Source organism: Hyla sarda, chromosome 11 (genome assembly GCF_029499605.1).
Source record: "Hyla sarda isolate aHylSar1 chromosome 11, aHylSar1.hap1, whole genome shotgun sequence".
Taxonomy (NCBI): domain Eukaryota; kingdom Metazoa; phylum Chordata; class Amphibia; order Anura; family Hylidae; genus Hyla; species Hyla sarda.
In genome coordinates, this window is record NC_079199.1 from 107,148,978 (window position 1) to 107,176,670 (window position 27,693).

The 27,693-nt window shown below is 42.1% G+C and overlaps 1 protein-coding gene across 3 annotated transcripts; it reads left to right on the forward strand.

Moving 5' to 3' along the window:
* The first annotated feature begins 13,131 nt into the window (after positions 1–13,131).
* On the forward strand, positions 13,132–21,988 carry RFX5 (regulatory factor X5). Of its 3 annotated transcripts, none has more exons than XM_056545406.1 (10): positions 13,132–13,233; positions 16,022–16,156; positions 16,613–16,646; positions 16,726–16,808; positions 17,720–17,839; positions 17,911–18,027; positions 18,119–18,200; positions 20,247–20,445; positions 20,520–20,623; positions 20,727–21,988. In XM_056545406.1, exons 1-10 carry the CDS (start codon positions 13,205–13,207, stop codon positions 21,573–21,575), a joined length of 1,752 nt encoding a protein of 583 aa, XP_056401381.1. In that variant the 5' UTR covers positions 13,132–13,204; the 3' UTR covers positions 21,576–21,988. The 3 variants fall into 3 exon arrangements, with proteins under 3 accessions (XP_056401381.1, XP_056401382.1, XP_056401384.1); XM_056545407.1 differs by having other exon boundaries at positions 13,207–13,337; positions 20,727–21,987; XM_056545409.1 differs by lacking the exon at positions 13,132–13,233 and adding an exon at positions 13,348–13,516 and having other exon boundaries at positions 20,727–21,986.
* Positions 21,989–27,693: the final 5,705 nt, after the last annotated feature.

The following is a 27,693-nucleotide window of genomic DNA, read 5'->3' on the forward strand; positions in this document are numbered from 1 at the left end:
TGTATATAATATAATAATATAAAGATATCTCCTGTATGATGGTGACATAATATATTGTATATAATAATATAAAGATATCTCCTGTATGATGGGGACATAATATATTGTATATAATAATATAAAGATATCTCCTGTATGATGGAGACATAATATATTGTATATAATAATATAAAGATATCTCCTGTATGATGGGGACATAATATATTGTATATAATAATATAAAGATATCTCCTGTATGATGGAGACATAATATATTGTATATAATAATATAAAGATATCTCCTGTATGATGGGGACATAATATATTGTATATAATAATATAAAGATATCTCCTGTATGATGGAGACATAATATATTGTATATAATAATATAAAGATATCTCCTGTATGATGGTGAAATAATATATTGTATATAATAATATAAAGATATCTCCTGTATGATGGTGAAATAATATATTGTATATAATATAATAATATAAAGATATCTCCTGTATGATGGTGACATAATATATTGTATATAATATAATAATATAAAGATATCTACTGTATGATGGGGACATAATATATTGTATATAATATAATAATATAAAGATATCTCCTGTATGATGGTGACATAATATATTGTATATAATATAATAATATAAAGATATCTCCTGTATGATGGTGACATAATATATTGTATATAATAATATAAAGATATCTCCTGTATGATGGGGACATAATATATTGTATATAATATAATAATATAAAGATATCTACTGTATGATGGGGACATAATATATTGTATATAATATAATAATATAAAGATATCTCCTGTATGATGGGGACATAATATATTGTATATAATATAATATAAAGATATCTCCTGTATGATGGTGACATAATATATTGTATATAATATAATAATATAAAGATATCTCCTGTATGATGGTGACATAATATATTGTATATAATATAATAATATAAAGATATCTCCTGTATGATGGTGACATAATATATTGTATATAATAATATAAAGATATCTCCTGTATGATGGGGACATAATATATTGTATATAATAATATAAAGATATCTCCTGTATGATGGTGACATAATATATTGTATATAATAATATAAAGATATCTCCTGTATGATGGGGACATAATATATTGTATATAATAATATAAAGATATCTCCTGTATGATGGGACATAATATATAGTATATAATAATATAAAGATATCTCCTGTATGATGGGGACATAATATATTGTACATAATAATATAAAGATATCTCCTGTATGATGGGGACATAATATATTGTATATAATAACAAAGATATCTCCTGTATGATGGGGACATAATATATTGTATATAATAATATAAAGATATCTCCTGTATGATGGTGACATAATATATTGTATATAATAATATAAAGATATCTCCTGTATGATGGTGACATAATATATTGTATATAATAATATAAAGATATCTCCTGTATGATGGGGACATAATATATTGTATATAATATAAAGATATCTCCTGTATGATGGGGACATAATATATTGTATATAATAATATAAAGATATCTCCTGTATGATGGTGACATAATATATTGTATATAATAATATAAAGATATCTCCTGTATGATGGGGACATAATATATTGGATATAATATAATAATATAAAGATATCTCCTGTATGATGGGGACATAATATATTGTATATAATAATATAAAGATATCTCCTGTATGATGGTGACATAATATATTGTATATAATAATATAAAGATATCTCCTGTATGATGGTGACATAATATATTGTATATAATAATATAAAGATATCTCCTGTATGATGGTGACATAATATATTGTATATAATAATATAAAGATATCTCCTGTATGATGGGGACATAATATATTGTATATAATAATATAAAGATATCTCCTGTATGATAGTGACATAATATATTGTATATAATAATATAAAGATATCTCCTGTATGATGGGGACATAATATATTGTATATAATAATATAAAGATATCTCCTGTATGATGGTGACATAATATATTGTATATAATAATATAAAGATATCTCCTGTATGATGGGGACATAATATATTGTATATAATAATATAAAGATATCTCCTGTATGATGGGACATAATATATAGTATATAATAATATAAAGATATCTCCTGTATGATGGGGACATAATATATTTTATATAATAATATAAAGATATCTCCTGTATGATGGGGACATAATATATTGTATATAATAATATAAAGATATCTCCTGTATGATGGTGACATAATATATTGTATATAATATAATAATATAAAGATATCTCCTGTATGATGGTGACATAATATATTGTATATAATAATATAAAGATATCTCCTGTATGATGGGGACATAATATATTGTATATAATATAAAGATATCTCCTGTATGATGGGGACATAATATATTGTATATAATAATATAAATATATCTCCTGTATGATGGTGACATAATATATTGTATATAATATAATAATATAAAGATATCTCCTGTATGATGGGGACATAATATATTGTATATAATAATATAATATAAAGATATCTCCTGTATGATGGTGACATAATATATTGTATATAATAATATAAAGATATCTCCTGTATGATGGTGACATAATATATTGTATATAATAATATAAAGATATCTCCTGTATGATGGGGACATAATATATTGTATATAATAATATAAAGATATCTCCTGTATGATGGGGACATAATATATTGTATATAATAATATAAAGATATCTCCTGTATGATGGTGACATAATATATTGTATATAATAATATAAAGATATCTCCTGTATGATGGGGACATAATATATTGTATATAATATAATAATATAAAGATATCTCCTGTATGATGGTGACATAATATATTGTATATAATATAATAATATAAAGATATCTCCTGTATGATGGTGACATAATATATTGTATATAATAATATAAAGATATCTCCTGTATGATGGGGACATAATATATTGTATATAATAATATAAAGATATCTCCTGTATGATGGTGACATAATATATTGTATATAATAATATAAAGATATCTCCTGTATGATGGGGACATAATATATTGTATATAATAATATAAAGATATCTCCTGTATGATGGGGACATAATATATTGTATATAATAATATAAAGATATCTCCTGTATGATGGTGACATAATATATTGTATATAATATAATAATATAAAGATATCTCCTGTATGATGGGGACATAATATATTGTATATAATAATATAAAGATATCTCCTGTATGATGGTGACATAATATATTGTATAATATAATATAAAGATATCTCCTGTATGATGGTGACATAATATATTGTATATAATATAATAATATAAAGATATCTCCTGTATGATGGTGACATAATATATTGTATATAATAATATAAAGATATCTCCTGTATGATGGGGACATAATATATTGTATATAATATAATAATATAAAGATATCTCCTGTATGATGGGGACATAATATATTGTATATAATATAATAATATAAAGATATCTCCTGTATGATGGGGACATAATATATTGTATATAATATAATTGTTACGCCGAGCGCTCCGGGTCCCCGCTCCTCCCCGGAGCGCTCGCTTCACTCCCTCCGCTGCAGCGCTCCGGTCACGTCCTCTGACCCGGGGCGCTGCGATCCCGCTGCCAGCCGGGATGCGATTCGCGATGCGGGTAGCGCCCGCTCGCGATGCGCACCCCGGCTCCCCTACCTGACTCGCTCCCCGTCTGTTCTGTCCCGGCGCGCGCGGCCCCGCTCCCTAGGGCGCGCGCGCGCCGGGTCTCTGCGATTTAAAGGGCCACTGCGCCGCTGATTGGCGCAGTGGTTCCAATTAGGGTTATCACCTGTGCACTTCCCTATATTACCTCACTTCCCTTGCACTCCCTTGCCGGATCTTGTTGCCTTAGTGCCAGTGAAAGCGTTCCTTGTGTGTTCCTTGCCTGTGTTTCCAGACCTTCTGCCGTTGCCCCTGACTACGATCCTTGCTGCCTGCCCCGACCTTCTGCTACGTCCGACCTTGCTTCTGCCTACTCCCTTGTACCGCGCCTATCTTCAGCAGCCAGAGAGGTGAGCCGTTGCTAGTGGATACGACCTGGTCACTACCGCCGCAGCAAGACCATCCCGCTTTGCGGCGGGCTCTGGTGAAAACCAGTAGTGGCTTAGAACCGGTCCACTAGCACGGTCCACGCCAATCTCTCTCTGCCCCAGAGACTCTTGCCATGTCCGAATACGTCCAGGAGAATCTAAAAAAGGGCTTTATCCGTAAATCCTCCTCTCCTGCCGGAGCCGGATTTTTCTTTGTGTCCAAAAAAGATGGCTCCCTACGTCCTTGCATTGACTACCGCGGTCTTAATAAAATCACGGTTAAGAACCGCTACCCCTTACCCCTCATCTCTGAACTCTTTGATCGCCTCCAAGGTGCCCACATCTTCACTAAATTGGACTTAAGAGGCGCCTATAACCTCATCCGCATCAGAGAGGGGGACGAGTAGAAAACGGCATTTAACACCAGAGATGGACACTTTGAGTATCTGGTCATGCCCTTTGGACTGTGCAATGCCCCTGCCGTCTTCCAAGACTTTGTCAATGAAATTTTTCGTGATCTGTTATACTCCTGTGTTGTTGTATATCTGGACGATATCCTAATTTTTTCTGCCAATCTAGAAGAACACCGCCAGCATGTCCGTATGGTTCTTCAGAGACTTCGTGACAACCAACTCTATGCCAAAATTGAGAAATGTCTGTTTGAATGCCAATCTCTTCCTTTTCTAGGATATTTGGTCTCTGGCCAGGGACTACAGATGGATCCAGACAAACTCTCTGCCGTCTTAGATTGGCCACGCCCCTCCGGACTCCGTGCTATCCAACGCTTTTTGGGGTTCGCCAATTATTACAGGCAATTTATTCCACATTTTTCTACCATTGTGGCTCCTATCGTGGCTTTAACCAAAAAAAAATGCTGATCCCAAGTCCTGGCCTCCTCAAGCAGAAGACTCCTTTAAACGACTCAAGTCTGCCTTTTCTTCGGCTCCCGTGCTCTCCAGACCTGACCCTTCTAAACCCTTCCTATTGGAGGTTGATGCCTCCTCAGTGGGAGCTGGAGCTGTTCTTCTACAAAAAAATTCTTCCGGGCATGCTGTCACTTGTGGTTTTTTCTCTAGGACCTTCTCTCCAGCGGAGAGGAACTACTCCATCGGGGATCGAGAGCTTCTAGCCATTAAATTAGCACTTGAGGAATGGAGGCATCTGCTGGAGGGATCAAGATTTCCTGTTATTATCTACACCGACCACAAGAACCTCTCCTACCTCCAGTCTGCCCAACGGCTGAATCCTCGCCAGGCCCGGTGGTCTCTGTTCTTTGCCCGATTTAATTTTGAGATTCACTTTCGTCCTGCCGATAAGAACATTAGGGCCGATGCTCTCTCTCGTTCCTCGGATGCCTCAGAAGTTGATCTCCCTCCGCAACACATCATTCCACCTGACTGCCTGATCTCCACTTCTCCTGCCTCCATCAGGCAGACTCCTCCAGGAAAGACCTTTGTTTCTCCACGCCAACGCCTCGGAATCCTCAAATGGGGTCACTCCTCCCATCTCGCAGGTCATGCGGGCATCAAGAAATCTGTGCAACTCATCTCCCGCTTCTATTGGTGGCCGACTCTGGAGACGGATGTTGGGGACTTTGTGCGAGCCTGCACTATCTGTGCCCGGGATAAGACTCCTCGCCAGAAGCCCGCTGGTTTTCTTCATCCTCTGCCTGTCCCCGAACAGCCTTGGTCTCTGATTGGTATGGATTTTATTACTGATTTACCCCCTTCCCGTGGCAACACCGTTATTTGGGTGGTCGTTGATCGATTCTCCAAAATGGCACATTTCATCCCTCTTCCTGGTCTTCCTTCTGCGCCTCAGTTGGCTAAACAATTTTTTGTACACATTTTTCGTCTTCACGGGTTGCCTACGCAGATTGTCTCGGATAGAGGGGTCCAATTCGTGTCTAAATTCTGGAGGGCTCTCTGTAAACAACTCAAGATTAAATTAAATTTTTCCTCTGCATATCATCCCCAGTCCAATGGACAAGTAGAAAGAATTAACCAGATCCTGGGTGATTATTTGCGACATTTTGTTTCCTCCCGCCAGGATGACTGGGCAGATCTCCTTCCATGGGCCGAATTCTCGTATAACTTCAGGGTCTCTGAATCTTCCTCCAAATCCCCATTTTTCGTGGTGTACGGCCGTCACCCTCTTCCCCCCCTCCCTACCCCCTTGCCCTCTGGTCTGCCCGCTGTGGATGAAATTTCTCGTGACCTTTCCATTATATGGAGAGAGACCCAAAATTCTCTCTTACAGGCTTCTTCACGCATGAAGAGGTTCGCGGATAAGAAAAGAAGAGCTCCCCCCGTTTTTTCCCCTGGAGACAAGGTATGGCTCTCCGCTAAATATGTCCGCTTCCGTGTCCCTAGCTACAAGTTGGGACCACGCTATCTTGGTCCTTTCAAAATTTTGTGTCAAATTAATCCTGTCTCTTATAAACTTCTTCTTCCTCCTTCTCTTCGTATCCCTAATGCCTTTCACGTCTCTCTTCTCAAACCACTCATCCTCAACCGTTTTTCTCCCAAATCTGTTCCTCCCACTCCTGTTTCCGGCTCCTCGGACGTCTTCTCGGTCAAGGAAATTTTGGCTGCCAAAAAGGTCAGAGGGAAAAATTTTTTTTTAGTAGACTGGGAGGGTTGTGGTCCTGAAGAGAGATCCTGGGAACCTGAGGACAACATCCTTGACAAAAGTCTGCTCCTCAGGTTCTCAGGCTCCAAGAAGAGGGGGAGACCCAAGGGGGGGGGTACTGTTACGCCGAGCGCTCCGGGTCCCCGCTCCTCCCCGGAGCGCTCGCTTCACTCCCTCCGCTGCAGCGCTCCGGTCACGTCCTCTGACCCGGGGCGCTGCGATCCCGCTGCCAGCCGGGATGCGATTCGCGATGCGGGTAGCGCCCGCTCGCGATGCGCACCCCGGCTCCCCTACCTGACTCGCTCCCCGTCTGTTCTGTCCCGGCGCGCGCGGCCCCGCTCCCTAGGGCGCGCGCGCGCCGGGTCTCTGCGATTTAAAGGGCCACTGCGCCGCTGATTGGCGCAGTGGTTCCAATTAGGGTTATCACCTGTGCACTTCCCTATATTACCTCACTTCCCTTGCACTCCCTTGCCGGATCTTGTTGCCTTAGTGCCAGTGAAAGCGTTCCTTGTGTGTTCCTTGCCTGTGTTTCCAGACCTTCTGCCGTTGCCCCTGACTACGATCCTTGCTGCCTGCCCCGACCTTCTGCTACGTCCGACCTTGCTTCTGCCTACTCCCTTGTACCGCGCCTATCTTCAGCAGCCAGAGAGGTGAGCCGTTGCTAGTGGATACGACCTGGTCACTACCGCCGCAGCAAGACCATCCTGCTTTGCGGCGGGCTCTGGTGAAAACCAGTAGTGGCTTAGAACCGGTCCACTAGCACGGTCCACGCCAATCCCTCTCTGGCACAGAGGATCCACTACCTGCCAGCCGGCATCGTGACAATAATAATATAAAGATATCTCCTGTATGATGGGGACATAATATATTGTATATAATATAATAATATAAAGATATCTCCTGTATGATGGTGACATAATATATTGTATATAATAATATAAAGATATCTCCTGTATGATGGTGACATAATATATTGTATATAATAATATAAAGATATCTCCTGTATGATGGGGACATAATATATTGTATATAATATAATAATATAAAGATATCTCCTGTATGATGGGGACATAATATATTGTATATAATATAATAATATGAAGATATCTCCTGTATGATGGTGACATAATATATTGTATATAATAATATAAAGATATCTCCTGTATGATGGTGACATAATATATTGTATATAATAATATAAAGATATCTCCTGTATGATGGGGACATAATATATTGTATATAATATAATAATACAAAGATATCTCCTGTATGATGGGGACATAATATATTGTATATAATAATATAAAGATATCTTCTGTATGATGGTGACATAATATATTGTATATAATAATATAAAGATATCTCCTGTATGATGGGGACATAATATATTGTATATAATAATATAAAGATATCTTCTGTATGATGGTGACATAATATATTGTATATAATAATATAAAGATATCTCCTGTATGATGGTGACATCATAATATATTGTATATAATAATATAAAGATATCTCCTGTATGATGGGGACATAATATATTGTATATAATAATATAAAGATATCTCCTGTATGATGGGACATAATATATTGTATATAATAATATAAAGATATCTCCTGTATGATGGGGACATAATATATTGTATATAATAATATAAAGATATCTCCTGTATGATGGGGACATAATATATTGTATATAATATAATAATACAAAGATATCTCCTGTATGATGGGGACATAATATATTGTATATAATAATATAAAGATATCTCCTGTATGATGGGGACATAATATATTGTATATAATAATATAAAGATATCTCCTGTATGATGGTGATATAATATATTGTATATAATAATATAAAGATATCTCCTGTATGATGGTGACATAATATATTGTATATAATAATATAAAGATATCTCCTGTATGATGGGGACATAATATATTGTATATAATAATATAAAGATATCTCCTGTATGATGGGGACATAATATATTGTATATAATAATATAAAGATATCTCCTGTATGATGGCAACATAATATATTGTATATAATAATATAAAGATATCTCCTGTATGATGGGGACATAATATATTGTATATAATAATATAAAGATATCTCCTGTATGATGATGACATAATATATTGTATATAATAATATAAAGATATCTCCTGTATGATGGTGACATAATATATTGTATATAATAATATAAAGATATCTCCTGTATGATGGCAACATAATATATTGTATATAATAATATAAAGATATCTCCTGTATGATGGCGACATAATATATTGTATATAATATAATAATATAAAGATATCTCCTGTATGATGGGGACATAATATATTGTATATAATATAATAATATAAAGATATCTCCTGTATGATGGGGACATAATATATTGTATATAATATAATAATATAAAGATATCTCCTGTATGATGGGGACATAATATATTGTATATAATAATATAAAGATATCTCCTGTATGATGGTGACATAATATATTGTATATAATATAATAATATAAAGATATCTCCTGTATGATGGTGACATAATATATTGTATATAATAATATAAAGATATCTCCTGTATGATGGTGACATAATATATTGTATATAATAATATAAAGATATCTCCTGTATGATGGTGACATAATATATTGTATATAATATAATAATATAAAGATATCTCCTGTATGATGGTGACATAATATATTGTATATAATATAATAATATAAAGATATCTCCTGTATGATGGTGACATAATATATTGTATATAATATAATAATATAAAGATATCTCCTGTATGATGGGGACATAATATATTGTATATAATAATATAAAGATATCTCCTGTATGATGGGGACATAATATATTGTATATAATAATATAAAGATATCTCCTGTATGATGGTGACATAATATATTGTATATAATAATATAAAGATATCTCCTGTATGATGGGGACATAATTTATTGTATATAATAATATAAAGATATCTCCTGTATGATGGGGACATAATATATTGTATATAATAATATAAAGATATCTCCTGTATGATGGGGACATAATATATTGTATATAATAATATAAAGATATCTCCTGTATGATGGGGACATAATATATTGTATATAATAATATAAAGATATCTCCTGTATGATGGTGACATAATATATTGTATATAATATAATAATATAAAGATATCTCCTGTATGATGGGGACATAATATATTGTATATAATAATATAAAGATATCTCCTGTATGATGGGGACATAATATATTGTATATAATAATATAAAGATATCTCCTGTATGATGGGGACATAATATATTGTATATAATAATATAAAGATATCTCCTGTATGATGGTGACATAATATATTGTATATAATAATATAAAGATATCTCCTGTATGATGGGGACATAATATATTGTATATAATATAATAATATAAAGATATCTCCTGTATGATGGGGACATAATATATTGTATATAATAATATAAAGATATCTCCTGTATGATGGGGACATAATATATTGTATATAATAATATAAAGATATCTCCTGTATGATGGTGACATAATATATTGTATATAATAATATAATGATATCTCCTGTATGATGGTGACATAATATATTGTATATAATAATATAAAGATATCTCCTGTATGATGGTGACATAATATATTGTATATAATAATATAAAGATATCTCCTGTATGATGGGGATATAATATATTGTATATAATAATATAAAGATATCTCCTGTATGATGGGGACATAATATATTGTATATAATATAATAATATAAAGATATCTCCTGTATGATGGGGACATAATATATTATATATAATAATATAAAGATATCTCCTGTATGATGGGGACATAATATATTGTATATAATATAAAGATATCTCCTGTATGATGGTGACATAATATATTGTATATAATATAATATAAAGATATCTCCTGTATGATGGTGACATAATATATTGTATATAATAATAATATAAAGATATCTCCTGTATGATGGTGACATAATATATTGTATATAATAATATAAAGATATCTCCTGTATGATGGTGACATAATATATTGTATATAATAATATAAAGATATCTCCTGTATGATGGGGACATAATATATTGTATATAATATAATAATATAAATATATCTCCTGTATGATGGGGACATAATATATTGTATATAATATAATAATATGAAGATATCTCCTGTATGATGGTGACATAATATATTGTATATAATAATATAAAGATATCTCCTGTATGATGGTGACATAATATATTGTATATAATAATATAAAGATATCTCCTGTATGATGGGGACATAATATATTGTATATAATAATATAATAATATAAAGATATCTCCTGTATGATGGGGACATAATATATTGTATATAATAATATAAAGATATCTCCTGTATGATGGGGACATAATATATTGTATATAATATAATAATATAAAGATATCTCCTGTATGATGGGGACATAATATATTGTATATAATAATATAATAATATAAAGATATCTCCTGTATGATGGGGACATAATATATTGTATATAATATAAAGATATCTCCTGTATGATGGTGACATAATATATTGTATATAATAATATAAAGATATCTCCTGTATGATGGGGACATTATATATTGTATATAATAATATAAAGATATCTCCTGTATGATGGTGACATAATATATTGTATATAATAATATAAAGATATCTCCTGTATGATGGGGACATAATATATTGTATATAATAATATAAAGATATCTCCTGTATGATGGGGACATAATATATTGTATATAATAATATAAAGATATCTCCTGTATGATGGGGACATAATATATTGTATATAATAATATAAAGATATCTCCTGTATGATGGGGACATAATATATTGTATATAATAATATAAAGATATCTCCTGTATGATGGGGACATAATATATTGTATATAATAATATAAAGATATCTCCTGTATGATGGGGACATAATATATTGTATATAATAATATAAAGATATCTCCTGTATGATGGTGACATAATATATTGTATATAATATAATAATATAAAGATATCTCCTGTATGATGGGGACATAATATATTGTATATAATAATATAAAGATATCTCCTGTATGATGGGGACATAATATATTGTATATAATAATATAAAGATATCTCCTGTATGATGGGGACATAATATATAGTATATAATAATATAAAGATATCTCCTGTATGATGGGGACATAATGTATTGTATATAATAATATAAAGATATCTCCTGTATGATGGGGACATAATATATTGTATAATATAATATAAAGATATCTCCTGTATGATGGGGACATAATATATAGTATATAATAATATAAAGATATCTCCTGTATGATGGGGACATAATGTATTGTATATAATATAAAGATATCTCCTGTATGATGGAAATATAACGTAGACAGATTGGTTATGTGAATCAATATATCATTTATTTGGAATATTCATTTCCCTTATAAGCAGAAAGCTTCAAAGTTAGAAAAATGCAAAATCTTCAATTTTTTCATCAAATTTTGGAATTTTTCACCAAGAAATGATGAAGTATCGACAAAAATTTACCACTAACATAAAGTAGAATATGTCACGAAAAAACTCTTGGAATCAGAATGAAAGGAAAAAGCATCAGAGATATTAAAGCTTAAAGTGACAGTGGTCAGATGTGCAAAAAACGCTCCCGTCCTTAGGGTCATAATGGGCTCCGTCCCCAAGGGGTTAAATCCACTGGTGCCAGAAAGTTAAACAGTTTGTAAATGAATTCTATTTAAATATTTTTTTTATCCTTCCAGTACTTATAAGCTGCTGTATAATACAGAGGAAGTCATTTCGTTTTGAATTTCTTTTCTGACTGACCACAGTGCTCTCTGCTGACACCTCTGTCCATGTCAGGAAGTGTCCAGAGCAGGATAGGTTTGCTATGGAGAATTGTTTCTGCTCTGGACAGTTCCTGACATGGACAGAGGTGTCAGCAGAGAGCACTGTGGTCAGACAGAAAAGAAATTCAAAACGAAAAAGAACTTCCTCCGTATTATACAGCAGCTGATAAGTAATGGAAGGATTAAGATTTTAAATACAAGTTATTTACAAATCTCTTTACTTTCTGGCACCAGTTGATTGAAAATAAATAAAAATGTTTTCCACTGGAGTGCCCCTTTAAAGAGACAGCGCAGATCCTATTGGTCCCGCCCTTCCATTACGTCAATTCTTTAAAGGGGGCGTGGTTTATCTACTCCACTGCTTTTCAACCATCCTTGAATGTTGTGACACGAGACACACACCCTTTCTGCGCGCCTAATAACCTGGACCAATGACGTTGCTGTTACTAAGCAGAACCTGGAGCTGTAGCCAATGAGAACTCTCGCATTTTCAGTTTCCGGGTAAGTTACAGTGAGGCAGCCAATGGGATTTCCAGCCGAAGAGAGGAGACGCAGCTTCTCAGCCAATCAGAAAAAAAGGATCGGCGGAGGCTCCCGTGGCGGCGGTAGGTTGATTCACGGGTCATTCTGTCCGGGGCCCCGGGGACGTATCACACCGGCGAGTGCTGCTTCCCTGTCCCCGTGCAGCCGCTGTCACCCGCTCCAGTTATCTTATCGCGATAGGCAGCTGTCACGAGTGGGCGGAGACACGTGGGGTCGAAATAACTGAGGATGAGGTCATCGGGTAATAATACCCCGCCCAAAGCCGGGGAGGGGGCAAATACTGCGGTGACCCCGGAGCACAATGTGACTAGAGGCATATAATGTGATAGAGCCCCGGAGAGGGGGGCAAGTGGGGGTGATATAGCCCCGGAGAGGGGGGCAAGTGGGGGTGATAGAGCCCCGGAGAGGGGGCAAGTGGGGGTGATAGAGCCCCGGAGAGGGGGCAAGTGGGGGTGATAGAGCCCCGGAGAGGGGGCAAGTGGGGGCAATAGAGCCCCGGAGAGGGGGCAAGTGGGGGCAATAGAGCCCCGGAGAGGGGGCAAGTGGGGGCAATAGAGCCCCGGAGAGGGGGGCAAGTGGGGGTGATAAAGCCCCGGAGAGGGGGGCAAGTGGGGGTGATAGAGCCCCGGAGAGGGGGCAAGTGGGGGTGATAGAGCCCCGGAGAGGGGGCAAGTGGGGGCAATAGAGCCCCGGAGAGGGGGCAAGTGGGGGTGATAGAGCCTCGGAGAGGGGGGCAAGTGGGGGTGATAGAGCCCCGGAGAGGGGGCAAGTGGGGGTGATAAAGCCCCGGAGATGGGGGGCAAGTGGGGGTTATAGATCCCCGGAGAGGAGAAGAGGGGGCAAATGGGGGTGATAGAGCCCCCGGAGAGGGGGGGCAAGTGGGGGTGATAGAGCCACCGGAGAGGGGGGGCAAGTGGGGGTGATAGAGCCCCCGGAGAGGGGGGGCAAGTGGGGGTGATAGAGCCCCCGGAGAGGGGGGGCAAGTGGGGGTGATAGAGCCCCCGGAGAGGGGGGGCAAGTGGGGGTGATAGAGCCCCCGGAGAGGGGGGGCAAGTGGGGGTGATAGAGCCCCCGGAGAGGGGGGGCAAGTGGGGGTGATAGAGCCCCCGGAGAGGGGGGGCAAGTGGGGGTGATAGAGCCCCCGGAGAGGGGGGGCAAGTGGGGGTTATAGATCCCCGGAGAGGAGAAGAGGGGGCAAATGGGGGTGATAGAGCCCCCGGAGAGGGGGGGCAAGTGGGGGTGATAGAGCCCCCGGAGAGGGGGGGCAAGTGGGGGTGATAGAGCCCCCGGAGAGGGGGGGGCAAGTGGGGGTGATAGAGCCCCCGGAGAGGGGGGGCAAGTGGGGGTGATAGAGCCCCCGGAGAGGGGGGGCAAGTGGGGGTGATAGAGCCCCCCGGAGAGGGGGGGCAAGTGGGGGTGATAGAGCCCCCCGGAGAGGGGGGGGCAAGTGGGGGTGATAGAGCCCCCCGGAGAGGGGGGGGCAAGTGGGGGTGATAGAGCCCCCCGGAGAGGGGGGGGCAAGTGGGGGTGATAGAGCCCCCCGGAGAGGGGGGGGCAAGTGGGGGTGATAGAGCCCCCCGGAGAGGGGGGGGCAAGTGGGGGTGATAGAGCCCCCCGGAGAGGGGGGGGCAAGTGGGGGTGATAGAGCCCCCCGGAGAGGGGGGGGGCAAGTGGGGGTGATAGAGCCCCCCGGAGAGGGGGGGGCAAGTGGGGGTGATAGAGCCCCCCGGAGAGGGGGGGGCAAGTGGGGGTGATAGAGCCCCCCGGAGAGGGGGGGGCAAGTGGGGGTGATAGAGCCCCGGAGAGGGGGCAAGTGGGGGTGATAGAGCCCCGGAGAGGGGGCAAGTGGGGGTGATAGAGCCCGCAGAGGAGAAGAGGGGGCAAGTGGGGGTGATAGAGCGCCGGAGAGGGGGCAAGTGGGGGTGATAGAGCCATGTTGGGTGGGGGGGGGGGGGTGTTAACGAGGATGATGGGGCCAGTTAGGGTAACAGAGCCCCACAGGGAACAGGTGAGGGTTAAAAGGCCTCACACTTGGGCAAGTTAGGGTGCCCAACTAGCCTCTCTGTCCTCTGATGATCAGCGGCTCCCACCCCTCTGAGCCCTCCCTCTGACCCCTCTGAGCCCTCCCTCTGACCCCTCTGACCCCTCCCTCTGACCCCTCTGTGTCCCTCAATCCCATAGAGTTAAATGGAGTTTCAGGGCTTGTGTGACCCCATTGAAGTGATCTGGGAAAACCCTTAAATTCCCTGAATTGCTCCTCAATGTGTCATCCCTGGGGGCTGAGGGGTTAATAATATTCCTTATTTTATGTGCTCTCAATATACTGGTGACTGTGTACATGATGAATAATGTCCACATACCGCAGAAACCTATAGAACAATCGTGTGGGGCGTGACTGTCCCCCCCCCCCCCAGGGGCTCAGGGCGTGACGGTCCCCCCCCCCAGGGGCTCGGGGCGTGACTGTCCCCCCCAGGGGCTCGGGGCGTGACTGTCCCCCCAGGGGCTCGGGGCGTGACTGTCCCCCCCAGGGGCTCGGGGTGTGACTGTCCCCCCCAGGGGCTCGGGGTGTGACTGTTCCCCCCAGGAGCTCGGGGCGTGACTGTCCCCCCAGGGGCTCGGGGCGTGACTGTCCCCCCCAGGGGCTCGGGGCGTGACTGTCCCCCCCAGGGGCTCGGGGCGTGACTGTCCCCCTCCAGGGGCACCCTACATTATTGGCCGTGTAGTGATGTCTCTTTTGGTCCTCTAGGTCCTGTATTCAGGAGGGGATGGCTGAGGACGTGCTTTATGAAAACATTTCTAAAAAGGGAGGACTGACAGCCGGAGACGCCCAGGAGGAGACCGAGCCCAGCAATCTCCTGCAGAAACTGCGCAACCGCATCTCGTGAGTATCTGTGATTCACCAAAGAGCTGACACTCTACAGCCCCAGTCCCTGTCATTGCCTTAAAGGAGTTCTCCAACTGAAATCTATTATCCCCCGCTGTGCCCGGGCTGTAGAACTATACATAATAAACTTTCACTTACCTGCCTATGATCCCCGTTGTTCCGATATCGCCGCCCGTGCTCCGGTCCCTGTCAGCTTCCTCCTCCTGCGGGTCGGTGACTTCACTCTGCGCTCAGCCTATCAGCGGCTGCGACGGGACATTGCTGCGCAGAGTGAAGTCACCGACCCGCAGGAAGTGGAAGAGACCGGAGAACGGGCGGCGATATCAGAACAACGGGGATCGTAGGCAGGTAAGTGAAAGTTTTTTATGTATAGTTTTACAGCCCGGGCACAGCGGGGGTTAAAAGTTTTAGCTTAGAGAACTCCTTTAATGTTGTCTTCTTTTCCTTCAACAGGAAATCTGTTCAGAGTAAGGTGGACAGTATACTGGTAGGTGTCTCCTCCCCCCCCCCCCCCACAAGGTGGAAGTGACGGCGCTGACCCCCTTTATGCTTCTCTTATGCTACAGGGAGATGTTCAGAAGTTGTCGGATTATGACAAACTTTACCTATATCTGCAGCTCCCGCCAGGACCCAGTGGCCCGGAGAAAAGGTTTGTGCAGTGACTAATGTTCCTTGGTAATGCTGCGGGGGCGGAGGACACCGGTGTACACGGAAGCATCTAGAGGATGGGTACAGTTCTGTGAAAAATGTTTCATTTCAGACTACTTTTTTCATAGCACGGTGTCCATAAAGTCCTCCCATTATAGAAGCACTACGCAAGGTAGTCCAAAAATCTGGTAAAAATGCTGCAGAAGTAGACTATTGCATAACCAGTTAGGTTGCAGCACCTTCTGTATTCATTCCTGGTCTGCTCCTCTGCCTATGACATTGTTCAGCACAAGGCAGCCTGCTGTAACCACACCACATTCTTCCCACACATATATATGTATATGACGGAGATGGTGGTGTAGGCTGGAGGGGCTTGTCAGAGGTTATGACATCACTCAGGGGGCGGGGCTAGATACATGATCCAGCTATATGCCTCCTGAGACAGCAGAGGATGATAATGTGTCGTCTTGAGAAAAAGGTAGATAACACCATGCTGACAATAAGAGGGCTACACAACTTCCTGTCAGGAGAGCGAGGGGAGCCAGGGATCTGTTGAGACAACACCATACTGACAATAAGAGGGCTACACAACTTCCTGTCAGGAGAGCGAGGGATCTGTTGAGACAACACCACACTGACAATGAGAGGAGGGGGAAGCCAGGACAATTAGTGATAACACTTTATTAGTAAGTTTTATAAATTGGGGTGATGGTCCGAAATACAGTTTTCTGAAGCTGGAATACCCCTTTAAATGAATGGTTGTGAGGTGCAATACCAGACACATCCCATGGAAAGAGAGGCGCTGTTTCTGGGCTACACAATGCAGATGTGAGCCCCCCAGACTGTGTGGTGTCAGGAATCTTGTTGGTTTGGTGTGATGCAGTCAGTAATGGACTCTTTGTATCTGAGCAGCCTGGACGTGAGCTCTGTGACCACGGCTGAACATATGCATGCCTGCACGTGGATCCGCAACCACCTGGAGGAGCACACGGACACCTGCTTACCCAAACAGGACGTGTACGATGCCTATAAGTGAGTATAGTGCCGGCTCCGGCCCGTGGATGCCGATCGCCTCATCACTAACCTCCGTATTGTCTTTGTAGACGTTACTGTGACAACCTGTGCGGGAGACCCCTCAGCGTGGCCAACTTCGGGAAGATCATCCGAGAGATATTCCCTAATATCAAGGCGAGGAGGCTGGGAGGGAGAGGACAGTCCAAATATCCTTCCAGTAAATGCTCACAGGGGAGGGTGCTGGGTGCTGGGAGCCATAATGTTCTTGTCCGTGTCGCTTTCCTTAACTACGTGAACGTATTGCTACAGCGGACTGAGGAGGAAGAGCATGGTGAGCATGCCGCCTTTACCCAGCTTGGACCTGAAGATGACAGAAAGTGTAAGCGGACCCCCACCACTTGTCAGTGACCCCACATTGTCTCCCCCCTGCTTACAATGTCTATGTATATCTCCACAGTCAGAGCTGCCCCCTGCAGTGTCCTGTGTCTCTCTGTATATATCCTCAGCGTGTCTCTCTCTGTATATATCCTCAGCGTGTCTCTCTCTATGTATATATCCTCAGCGTGTCTCTCTCTATGTATATATCCTCAGCGTGTCTCTCTCTGTGTATATATCCTCAGCGTGTCTCTCTCTGTGTATATATCCTCAGCGTGTCTCTCTCTCTGTATATATCCTCAGCGTGTCTCTCTCTGTGTATATATCCTCAGCGTGTCTCTCTCTGTGTATATATCCTCAGCGTGTCTCTGTGTATATATCCTCAGCGTGTCTCTCTCTCTCTGTATATATCCTCAGCGTGTCTCTCTCTCTGTATATATCCTCAGCGTGTCTCTCTCTCTGTATATATCCTCAGCGTGTGTCTCTCTGTGTATATATCCTCAGCGTGTCTCTCTCTGTGTATATATCCTCAGCGTGTCTCTCTCTGTGTATATATCCTCAGCGTGTCTCTCTCTGTGTATATATCCTCAGCGTGTCTCTCTCTGTGTATATATCCTCAGCGTGTCTCTCTCTGTGTATATATCCTCAGCGTGTCTCTCTCTGTGTATATATCCTCAGCGTGTCTCTCTCTGTGTATATATCCTCAGCGTGTCTCTCTCTGTGTATATATCCTCAGCGTGTCTCTCTCTGTGTATATATCCTCAGCGTGTCTCTCTCTGTGTATATATCCTCAGCGTGTCTCTCTCTGTGTATATATCCTCAGCGTGTCTCTCTCTGTGTATATATCCTCAGCGTGTCTCTCTCTGTGTATATATCCTCAGCGTGTCTCTCTCTGTGTATATATCCTCAGCGTGTCTCTCTCTGTGTATATATCCTCAGCGTGTCTCTCTCTGTGTATATATCCTCAGCGTGTCTCTCTCTGTGTATATATCCTCAGCGTGTCTCTCTCTCTCTCTGTATATATCCTCAGCGTGTCTCTCTCTGTGTATATATCCTCAGCTTGTCTCACTCTCTCTCTGTATATATCCTCAGCGTGTCTCTCTCTGTATATATTTTCAGTGTGTCTCTCTGTATATATCCTCAGCGTGTCTCTCTCTGTATATATTTTCAGTGTGTCTCTCTGTATATATCCTCAGCGTGTCTCTCTCTGTATATATTTTCAGTGTGTCTCTCTGTATATATCCTCAGCGTGTCTCTCTCTGTATATCTCCGCCCCCTGCAGTGTCTTGTGTGTGTGTGTGTGTGTGTGTATATATCCTCAGCGTGTCTCTCGCTCTCTGTATATATATATATCCTCAGCGTGTGTGTCTCTCTCTCTGTGTATATATCCTCAGTGTGTCTCTCTCTCTCTGTATATATTTTCAGCGTGTCTCTCTCTCTCTCTCTCTGTATATATCCTCAGCGTGTCTCTCTCTGTATATATTTTCAGCGTGTCTCTCTGTATATATCCTCAGCGTGTCTCTCTCTCTCTCTGTATATATATATATCCTCAGCGTGTGTGTCTCTTTCTCTCTGTGTATATATCCTCAGTGTGTCTCTCTCTTTGTATATATTTTCAGCGTGTCTCTCTCTCTCTCTCTCTCTCTCTGTATATATATCCTCAGCGTGTCTCTCTCTGTATATATTTTCAGCGTGTCTCTCTCTGTGTATATATCCTCAGCGTGTCTCTCTCTGTATATATTTTCAGCGTGTCTCTCTCTGTGTATATATCCTCAGCGTGTCTCTCTCTCTGTATATATTTTCAGTGTGTCTCTCTGTATATATCCTCAGCGTGTCTCTCTCTCTGTATATATCCTCAGCGTGTCTCTCTGTATATATCCTCAGCGTGTCTCTCTCTCTCTGTATACATCCTCAGCGTGTCTCTCTCTCTGTATATATCCTCAGCGTGTCTCTCTCTCTGTATATATCCTCAGCGTGTCTCTCTGTATATATCCTCAGCGTGTCTCTCTCTCTGTATATATTTTCAGCGTGTCTCTGTATATTTCCGCAGTCAGAGCTGACGGACCTGGTCCAGTCTTATAACAATGATGTGATAAACGCCTCCTGCGCCCTCATCTGTAACTGGGCGGAGAAGATCCTGAAGAGATCCTTCAACAACGTGGTGGAGGTGGCGCAGTTCCTCATTCAGCAGCATATTATTAACCCCCGCAGTGCCAACGCCGAGCTGGTCCTGTCCATGGTTCTCTCAGGTGGGCCTCCTACCTCTTCCTCCCGTTTCTTCGTTCCGTTTCCCGATTTCATGGCTTCTCTCTTTTCGGAGCAGACAGTTCTCAGAGTGCGGGTCAGAAGGTTCAGAAGCCATCAGAAGTGGCGGGGAATAAGCAGCCGGGGTCTCCTGACAGCAGCGGGGCAGACGCAGCTGCCAAGGTGTGTGCGGGGGTCTCTGTGGGGTGGGCCCCTGGGGTGTTGATGAGGATTTCAGGTCTATGTTACTGTGTTATGTAACTTATTGTCATGATTTTGTTTTCAGAACAAGAAGACCACCACCACCCATCCCGGCAGCCCCCCCCAGGTGAAGAAGCGCCCCCCAGAACCTCAGAAGCCAGCCAACAGCCCTCAGGTTGATGCCCTGGTAGCCCGTCTCCCTGTCCTGTTACCCCGACTTCCCACAGAAGAGAAGTACGTCGGCTCCAGCCCCCCGGTGCGATTTAACCCCCCAGTCCTGGCATCGAGTCTGATCCCTGGACAACTTAAAGTGTCCCCCTTACCCTTCACACACGGGGTGCCCCTGACAGTAACTGGAATGAATGGGACTGGACTGGTGTCTCAGCCGGTGGCACCCCCAGTCATCAGCATGATTCTACCCGACATGAGTAACCTCGAATCTCTCGGCAAAACCAACCAGAACGGCAGTAAGGACTTTGCAGTCTCAGGCGGCGCAGTCGACAGTAAAGGAGCCAAACGTCTCGCGTCGTCTGCCCTAATGTCTACAGAGGACAGACAGTCCAAACGGAAGCGGGGGCGCCCGAGAAAGATGGACGCTTCTCAGAGTATTCCCGCTAAATCACCTTCCCAAGCAAATATGGCTCAAGGGAGGGCTGTGGGCACCCCCGCCTCAGAGCAGAGGAAAGACAGTGAATGGGAGTCCAGTGCCCCTTCAGTGGGTCAAGACCGGACCGCCATGACTGCGTCACACAGGACGGTAGATACAGTGGAAGCCACGGCAGACACCAAGGTGACCACAGAGACTGTCCCGAACCAGGTTAGTGTCATCCAAGATGGCCGACAGAGCTTGGCGCAGCGGACTGTACGACCCGGGGACACCCAGAAGTGGCAGCCATGTTCTGATGAGACCCCTAGCATTGGGCAGGCGGAATGAGGGGTGACCCTGGAGCCCCTCCACCCAGATCACCCGCTACCTTGTGTCACCCCATAAACTGTCTACTCATCAGAGCCGGGTGCAGGACAAGAGCCATATCCTCTCGACTATGACATCATCACCATCTGTATACAGGAGTCCGCTTGTCCATCTTTGTATCATGTGTTAACTCTTCACTGATTGGGTAATATGAGATTTCTAACAAACAGCCATGGCTGGCGTGCTCATTTCAGGGTTGGTGTTGTACTAGTGCTGGGCGATGACCAAAAATGGAAATCACGGTATTTTTCTAAATTATGGCGGTTTCACGGTATTTAATGTTTTTTTTTTTTTTCATGCACCACTGGGGGTTAACCTCATTTTCTAATAATTTAGTCAGTAAATTGCCTTACAATGACCTATTTCACTGTCATGAGTACTGAATATTGTAGGTAACATTAATGTTCGCACTGGTATTATGGCACAGCAATTAGAGAATAAAAGATAAAAAAAAAACTTTATTTACATCATGAAAACATAACAAAATATGAAAGAATAAGTACAGCAGAACAATGGTGGGTATATGAGCAGGCGATATGAACACGTGTATGGTGTCCTGGGCAGCTATATAGAGACTACAATAGAAGTACCGTGATCCCTCAACATACAATGGGAATCCCTTCCAAATGGACCATCGTTTGTTGAAACCATCGTATGTTGAGGGATCCGTGCAATGTACAGTATAGGACAGTGGTCTACAACCTGTGGTCCTCCAGATGTTGCAAAACTACAACACCCAGCATGCCCGGACAGCCAACGGCTGTCCGGGCATGCTGGGAGTTGTAGTTTTGCAACATCTGGAGGTCCGCAGGTTGAAGACCATTGTTAGAGGAAGTTGTACTCACCTGTCCCCGCCGCTCCGGACCATCACCGCTGCCCGGGATGTTGCTGTCCATCACTGTCACCGCGTCCCCGACGCTCCGGCAAGGCCTCTGCTTCCCCGGCATCCACGCTCTCCATCGCCGCCATCACGTCGCTACGCACGCGGCTCCTATTGGATGACGGGACGGCGTGCGCAGCGACGTGATGACGACAATGGAGAGCGCCGACGATGCAGAGGATCCCGAAGAGGACGCGCCGGAGCCCCGAGGACAGGTAAGTGATCGTCAGCGGACCACACGGGGCACCGTAAACGCCTATCCGGTGGTAGCTGAAGCAGTCTGCGCTGAGGGATAGCCGTTTATGCGATGGCCCCGACATACAAAAGCATCATATGTTGATGCTGCCTCCGAGAGGCCATCGCATGTTGAAATGATCGTAGGTCGGGGCCATCGTAGGTCGGGGGGTCACTGTATGTATGTATATATATATATATGGTATGTCGGGGCCATCGTAGGTCAAGGAGTCACTGTATAAGGCATCAAGCGAAAAGAAACGATCGTTTCGCTTTCTAAAGTGCTTCCTCAGGAAGCGAAACGATGGTTGCAGTCTGGTGGGTCTGGTCTGCACCCTGCATTTTTCTGTGATTTGTCTCTATGAGATGTGAACTATTGATTTCGGCTGAAGCCCTTTTGCCTTATACTTCTATTGTAGTCTCTATATAGCTGCCCAGGACACCATACACGTGTTCATATCGCCGGCTCATATACCCACCATTGTTCTGCTGTACTCTGGTGCCGTCTGCTCCTTTCTTCTGTATTATTCTTTCATTTGATGTTTCATATTTTGTTAAGTTTTCATGATCTAAATAAAGTTTTTTTTACATTTTTTATTCTCTAATTGCTGTGCTTAAATCTTTATTTATTGGTGTATTGAGTTTCATGCAGTTACTTACCTAGGAGTAAGGTCTTTTTTTTTTAAATTTTTTTGGTGCTTACAAGTATTATGGCCCCACAAAATGTTGCTGTTCCCAAAGAGGTGTCAATCCTAATTGTAATGAAGTGAAGGAATCCGAATCCTTGACTGTTGCATTCAAAACACAAAACCTTTATTGTGCATGTTTAGTAACTTGAAAAAAACTTTTTTTTTAAAGGGTTACTCCCACCCTAGACATCTTATCCCCTATCCAAAGGATAGGGGATAAGATGTCTGATTGCGTGACGCCCCCTCCCATAGACTTGCATTGAGGGGATGGGCATGATGTCACACGGGGGCGGAGTCCTGAAGTCACGGACTTCCGTTCCCGGAGTCACGACTCACCCTCCAGAGGTTCCGGTGAGAACACAGGTGGGTGCCGCATGCAATAATGTGGGGGTCCCCAGCGGCGGGACCCCCGCGATCAGACATCTTATCCCCTATCCTTTGGATAGGGGATAAGATGTCTAGGGTGGGAGTACCCCTTTAAATCAACTGGCTACACAATGTAAACAATACGTCCCATGTAACTGTGAAGACTTCTTTATCCACTGACTATTCATTATGGCAACAGCCATATAAAAAAATAGGAAAGGTGTACAACATGCAATAAAGGGGTACTCCGGTGGAAAACCTTTTTTTTTATATCAACTGGTGCCAGAAAGTTAAACAGATTTGTAAATTGCTTCTGTTAAAAAATCTTAATCCTTCCAGTACTACTTAGCGGCTGTATACTACAGAGGAAATGCTTTTCTTTTTGGATTTCTCTTCTGTCATGACCACAGTGCTCTCTGCTGACCTCTGCTGTGCATTTTAGGAACTGTCCTGAGCAGGAGAAAATCCCCATAGCAAACATATGCTGCTCTGGACAGTTCCTAAAATGTGCAGCAGAGAAAATCATGCAAATGTGATTTTCTCCGATCACCGACATGGGGGGAGGGGGGGGGGGGGGCTCAGGACCCCCCTGGGTGATGTGCCGGGGCGCCTGCTGAATGATTTCAGCAGGCATCCCAATCTGGTCCCCAACCGGCTAGCGGCGGGGACTGGAATTCCCACGGGTGTATCCATACGCCCTCAGTCCTTAAGGACTTTAAAACGGGGGCGTATGGATATGTCCGCCGTCCTTAACAGGTTAAGACCCCGCTGAACCCTGACCCACCTTGGTGCCTCCAGGACTTCATATCTTGCCAACTGAGGACCAAATGCCTGGATTTTTTTGTCCGCTTTCAGAACCGGAGTAATTGCGCTCTCCTGGTCGAGTATTCTTTGTATCATCATGTGATCCCCACCCGGTGGGTGTCGCAGTTGTGATCATGTGCTTTGGGAGACCCCGTTCATCCTGAGCCATGGCCAGGTCCCTGGTGCCACAATTTTTTTTAGCAGACTCCAACTGCGCGTTGTATGCGGTCATGGTTCACACCGCTCTGTAAAAACGACAAGAAACAATGTTATTTGGTAATGTTAAATTAACGCACACAAACGATTCCAATAAACCCACACGGGGTAAGTTACAAATAAATCTCACATGACAAGTCATATTAACCTCTTAATGACAATGGACGTAAATGTACGTCATGGTGCCATGGTACTTAACGCAACATGATGTACATTTATGCTCCGGTGCTCACGTCATGCACGGCAGGTCCCGGCTGGTATCAGCAGCCAGGGACACGCCAGTTATGGCCGCCATTAACCCCTCAGATGCCGTAATCAATACAGATCACGACATCTGCGGCAGTGCGGTACTTTAAATAGATGATCGGATTGCCCACAGCGCTGCCGCAGGGATACGATCATGCAGCATGGCGGCCAGAGATCCCCCTCACCTGGCTCTGGCCGTCTTCTGCTCTGGTCTGAGATCGAGCCGATAGCACTGATCAGTGTTAGCAATTAAATGATTGCTATAAATAGTCCCCTTTTTATGGGAGGAGGGGAATTTTCACATTTTTATTTAAATTTATTTTTTTTTTTTACACTTTAATAGTCTCCTATGGGGACTATTAAAGTGTAAAAAAAAAAAATTTCAATAAAAATGTGAAAATTCCCCTCCCCCAATAAAAAGGTAAAATGTCTGTTTTTTTTTTTAGGTAAAATGGAAAAAAACAAACAAACAACAATACACATATTTGGTATAGCCGCATGTGTAAAAGTCTGAACTATTAAAATATATTGTTAATTATCCCGTACGGTGAACATCGTAAACATAAAAATATATTTTTTTAAATCAAATTGCTGCTTTTTTTTGTCATATTTTATTCCCCAAAAAATAAAAAAAAAGTAAAACCTAAGCAAAAGTGATACCGATAAAAACTACAGATCATGACGCAAAAAAATTTCCCTTATTTCGCCCCATATACGGAAAAATGAGAAAGTTATAGGTGGTCAAAATAGGGCAATTTCAAACCTACTCATTTTGTTAGAATAGTTTGAGATTTTTTTAAGCCGTACAATTATAGAAAAGCGAATAACATGGGGATCATGGGAAAAACGAAAATGCAAAAATAAAATTGGTCTAGTCCTTAAAGGGGTACTCCCGCCCTAGACATCTTATCAGATAAGATGTCTGAACGTGGGGGTCCTGCCGCTGGGGACCCCCACATTATTGTATGCAGCACCCACCTGTGTTCTCACCGGAACCGCTGGAGGGTCTGAGTCGCGACTCCGGGAACGGAAGTCCGTGATGTCAGGACTCCGCCCCCGTGTGATGTCACGCCCGTCCCCTCAATGCAAGTCTGTGGGAGGGGGCGTGACGGCCAGGCCGGGCCCGTCCCCTCAATGCAAGTCTATGGGAGGGGGTGTGACAGCTGGGCCGGGCCCGTCCCCTCAATGCAAGTCTATGAGAGGGGGCGTGACGGCTGGGCCGGGCCCGTCCCCTCAATGCAAGTCTATGGGAGGGGGCGTGACGGCCGGGCCAATAAATGATACATTGATTCACATATACAATCTGTCTACTTGACGTTTCCATCATAAAGTTGAGATGTTTTTACTTTTGGACGACATCAGAGGCTTCAACGTTCAGCAGCAATTTCCAAAACCGGAATATTTCCGGGACCAGTTCAGTTTTGAAGTGGATTTGAGAGGCCTTCATATTAGAAATACCCCATAAATGACCCCATTATAGAAACTGCACCCCTCAAAGTATCCAAAATGACATTCAGAAAGTTTGTTAACCCTTTAGGTGTTTCACAGGAATAGCAGCAAAGTGAAGGAGAAAATTCAAAATCTTCATTTTTTACACTCGCATGTTCTTGTAGACCCAGTTTTTGAATTTTTACAAGGGATAATAGGCGAAAAGGCCCCCAAAATTTGTAACCCAATTTCTGCTGAGTAAGGAAATATCTTATGTGTGGATGTAAAGTGCTTTGTGGGCGCACTAGAGGGCTCTGAAGGGAAGGAGCAACAATGGGATTTTGCAGGCATCCCTCCGGTTAGCGGCAGGGACCGGAATTCCCACGGGTGTACAGGTACGCCCTTGGTCTAAGTACAGGGATGTATGAGGGCTAATTTTTAGCGCTTTGGTCTGTACTTTTTTTTCGGTACCATTCTTGTTTTATTGGGACTTTTAGATCACTTTTTATTATTTATGGCATATGAAGTGACCCAAAAGACGCAATATTGGAGTTTACTATTTTTTTTACGTGTACACCATCCGCCGTGCAATTTAATTTAACATTATTTTTTAATAGTTCAGACATTAACACATTCGGCGATACCACATACTTAAAGGGGTACTCCGGTGAAAACTTTTTTCTTTTAAATCAACTGGCTCCGGAAAGTTAAACAGATTTTTACATGACTTCTATTAAAAAATCTTAATCCTTCCTGTACTTATTAGCTGCTAAATACTACAGAGGAAATTCTTTTCTTTTTGGAATTCTCTCTGATGACATCACGAGCACAGTTCTCTTTGCTGACGTTATTATAATAATAATAACAAGTCTTCATTTATTGTTGTCCTTAGTGGGATTTGAACCCAAGGCCTTAGTATACATCTGCTATACATCTGCTATGCACGGTTGCTAAAATGGACAGATATGTCAGCAGAGAGCACTGTGCTCGTGATGTCATCAGTGTTCCAATAAGAAAGGAATTTCCTCTGTAGCATTCAGCAGCTAATAAGTACTGGAATGATTAAGATTTTTTTAAATAGAAGTAATTTACAAATATGTTTAACTTTCTGGCACCAGTTGATTTAAAAGAAAAAAGGTTTTCACCGGAGTACCCCTTTAAGGTTTTTTTTTACATTATTTTAGTAAAAAAAATGGGAATGGGGGGATCAAGCTTT

What these genes read in the sequence shown, in the direction of transcription:
- RFX5 (XM_056545406.1), top strand. Translation starts at nt 13,205, where the DNA reads ATGAGAACTCTCGCATTTTCAGTTTCCGG. An exon ending in AAACTGCGCAACCGCATCTC is followed by an intron (nt 16,157 to 16,612) that starts GTGAGTATCTGT and finishes TTCCTTCAACAG; the next exon opens with GAAATCTGTTCAGAGTAAGG. An exon ending in ACCTGAAGATGACAGAAAGT is followed by an intron (nt 18,201 to 20,246) that starts GTAAGCGGACCC and finishes ATATTTCCGCAG; the next exon opens with TCAGAGCTGACGGACCTGGT.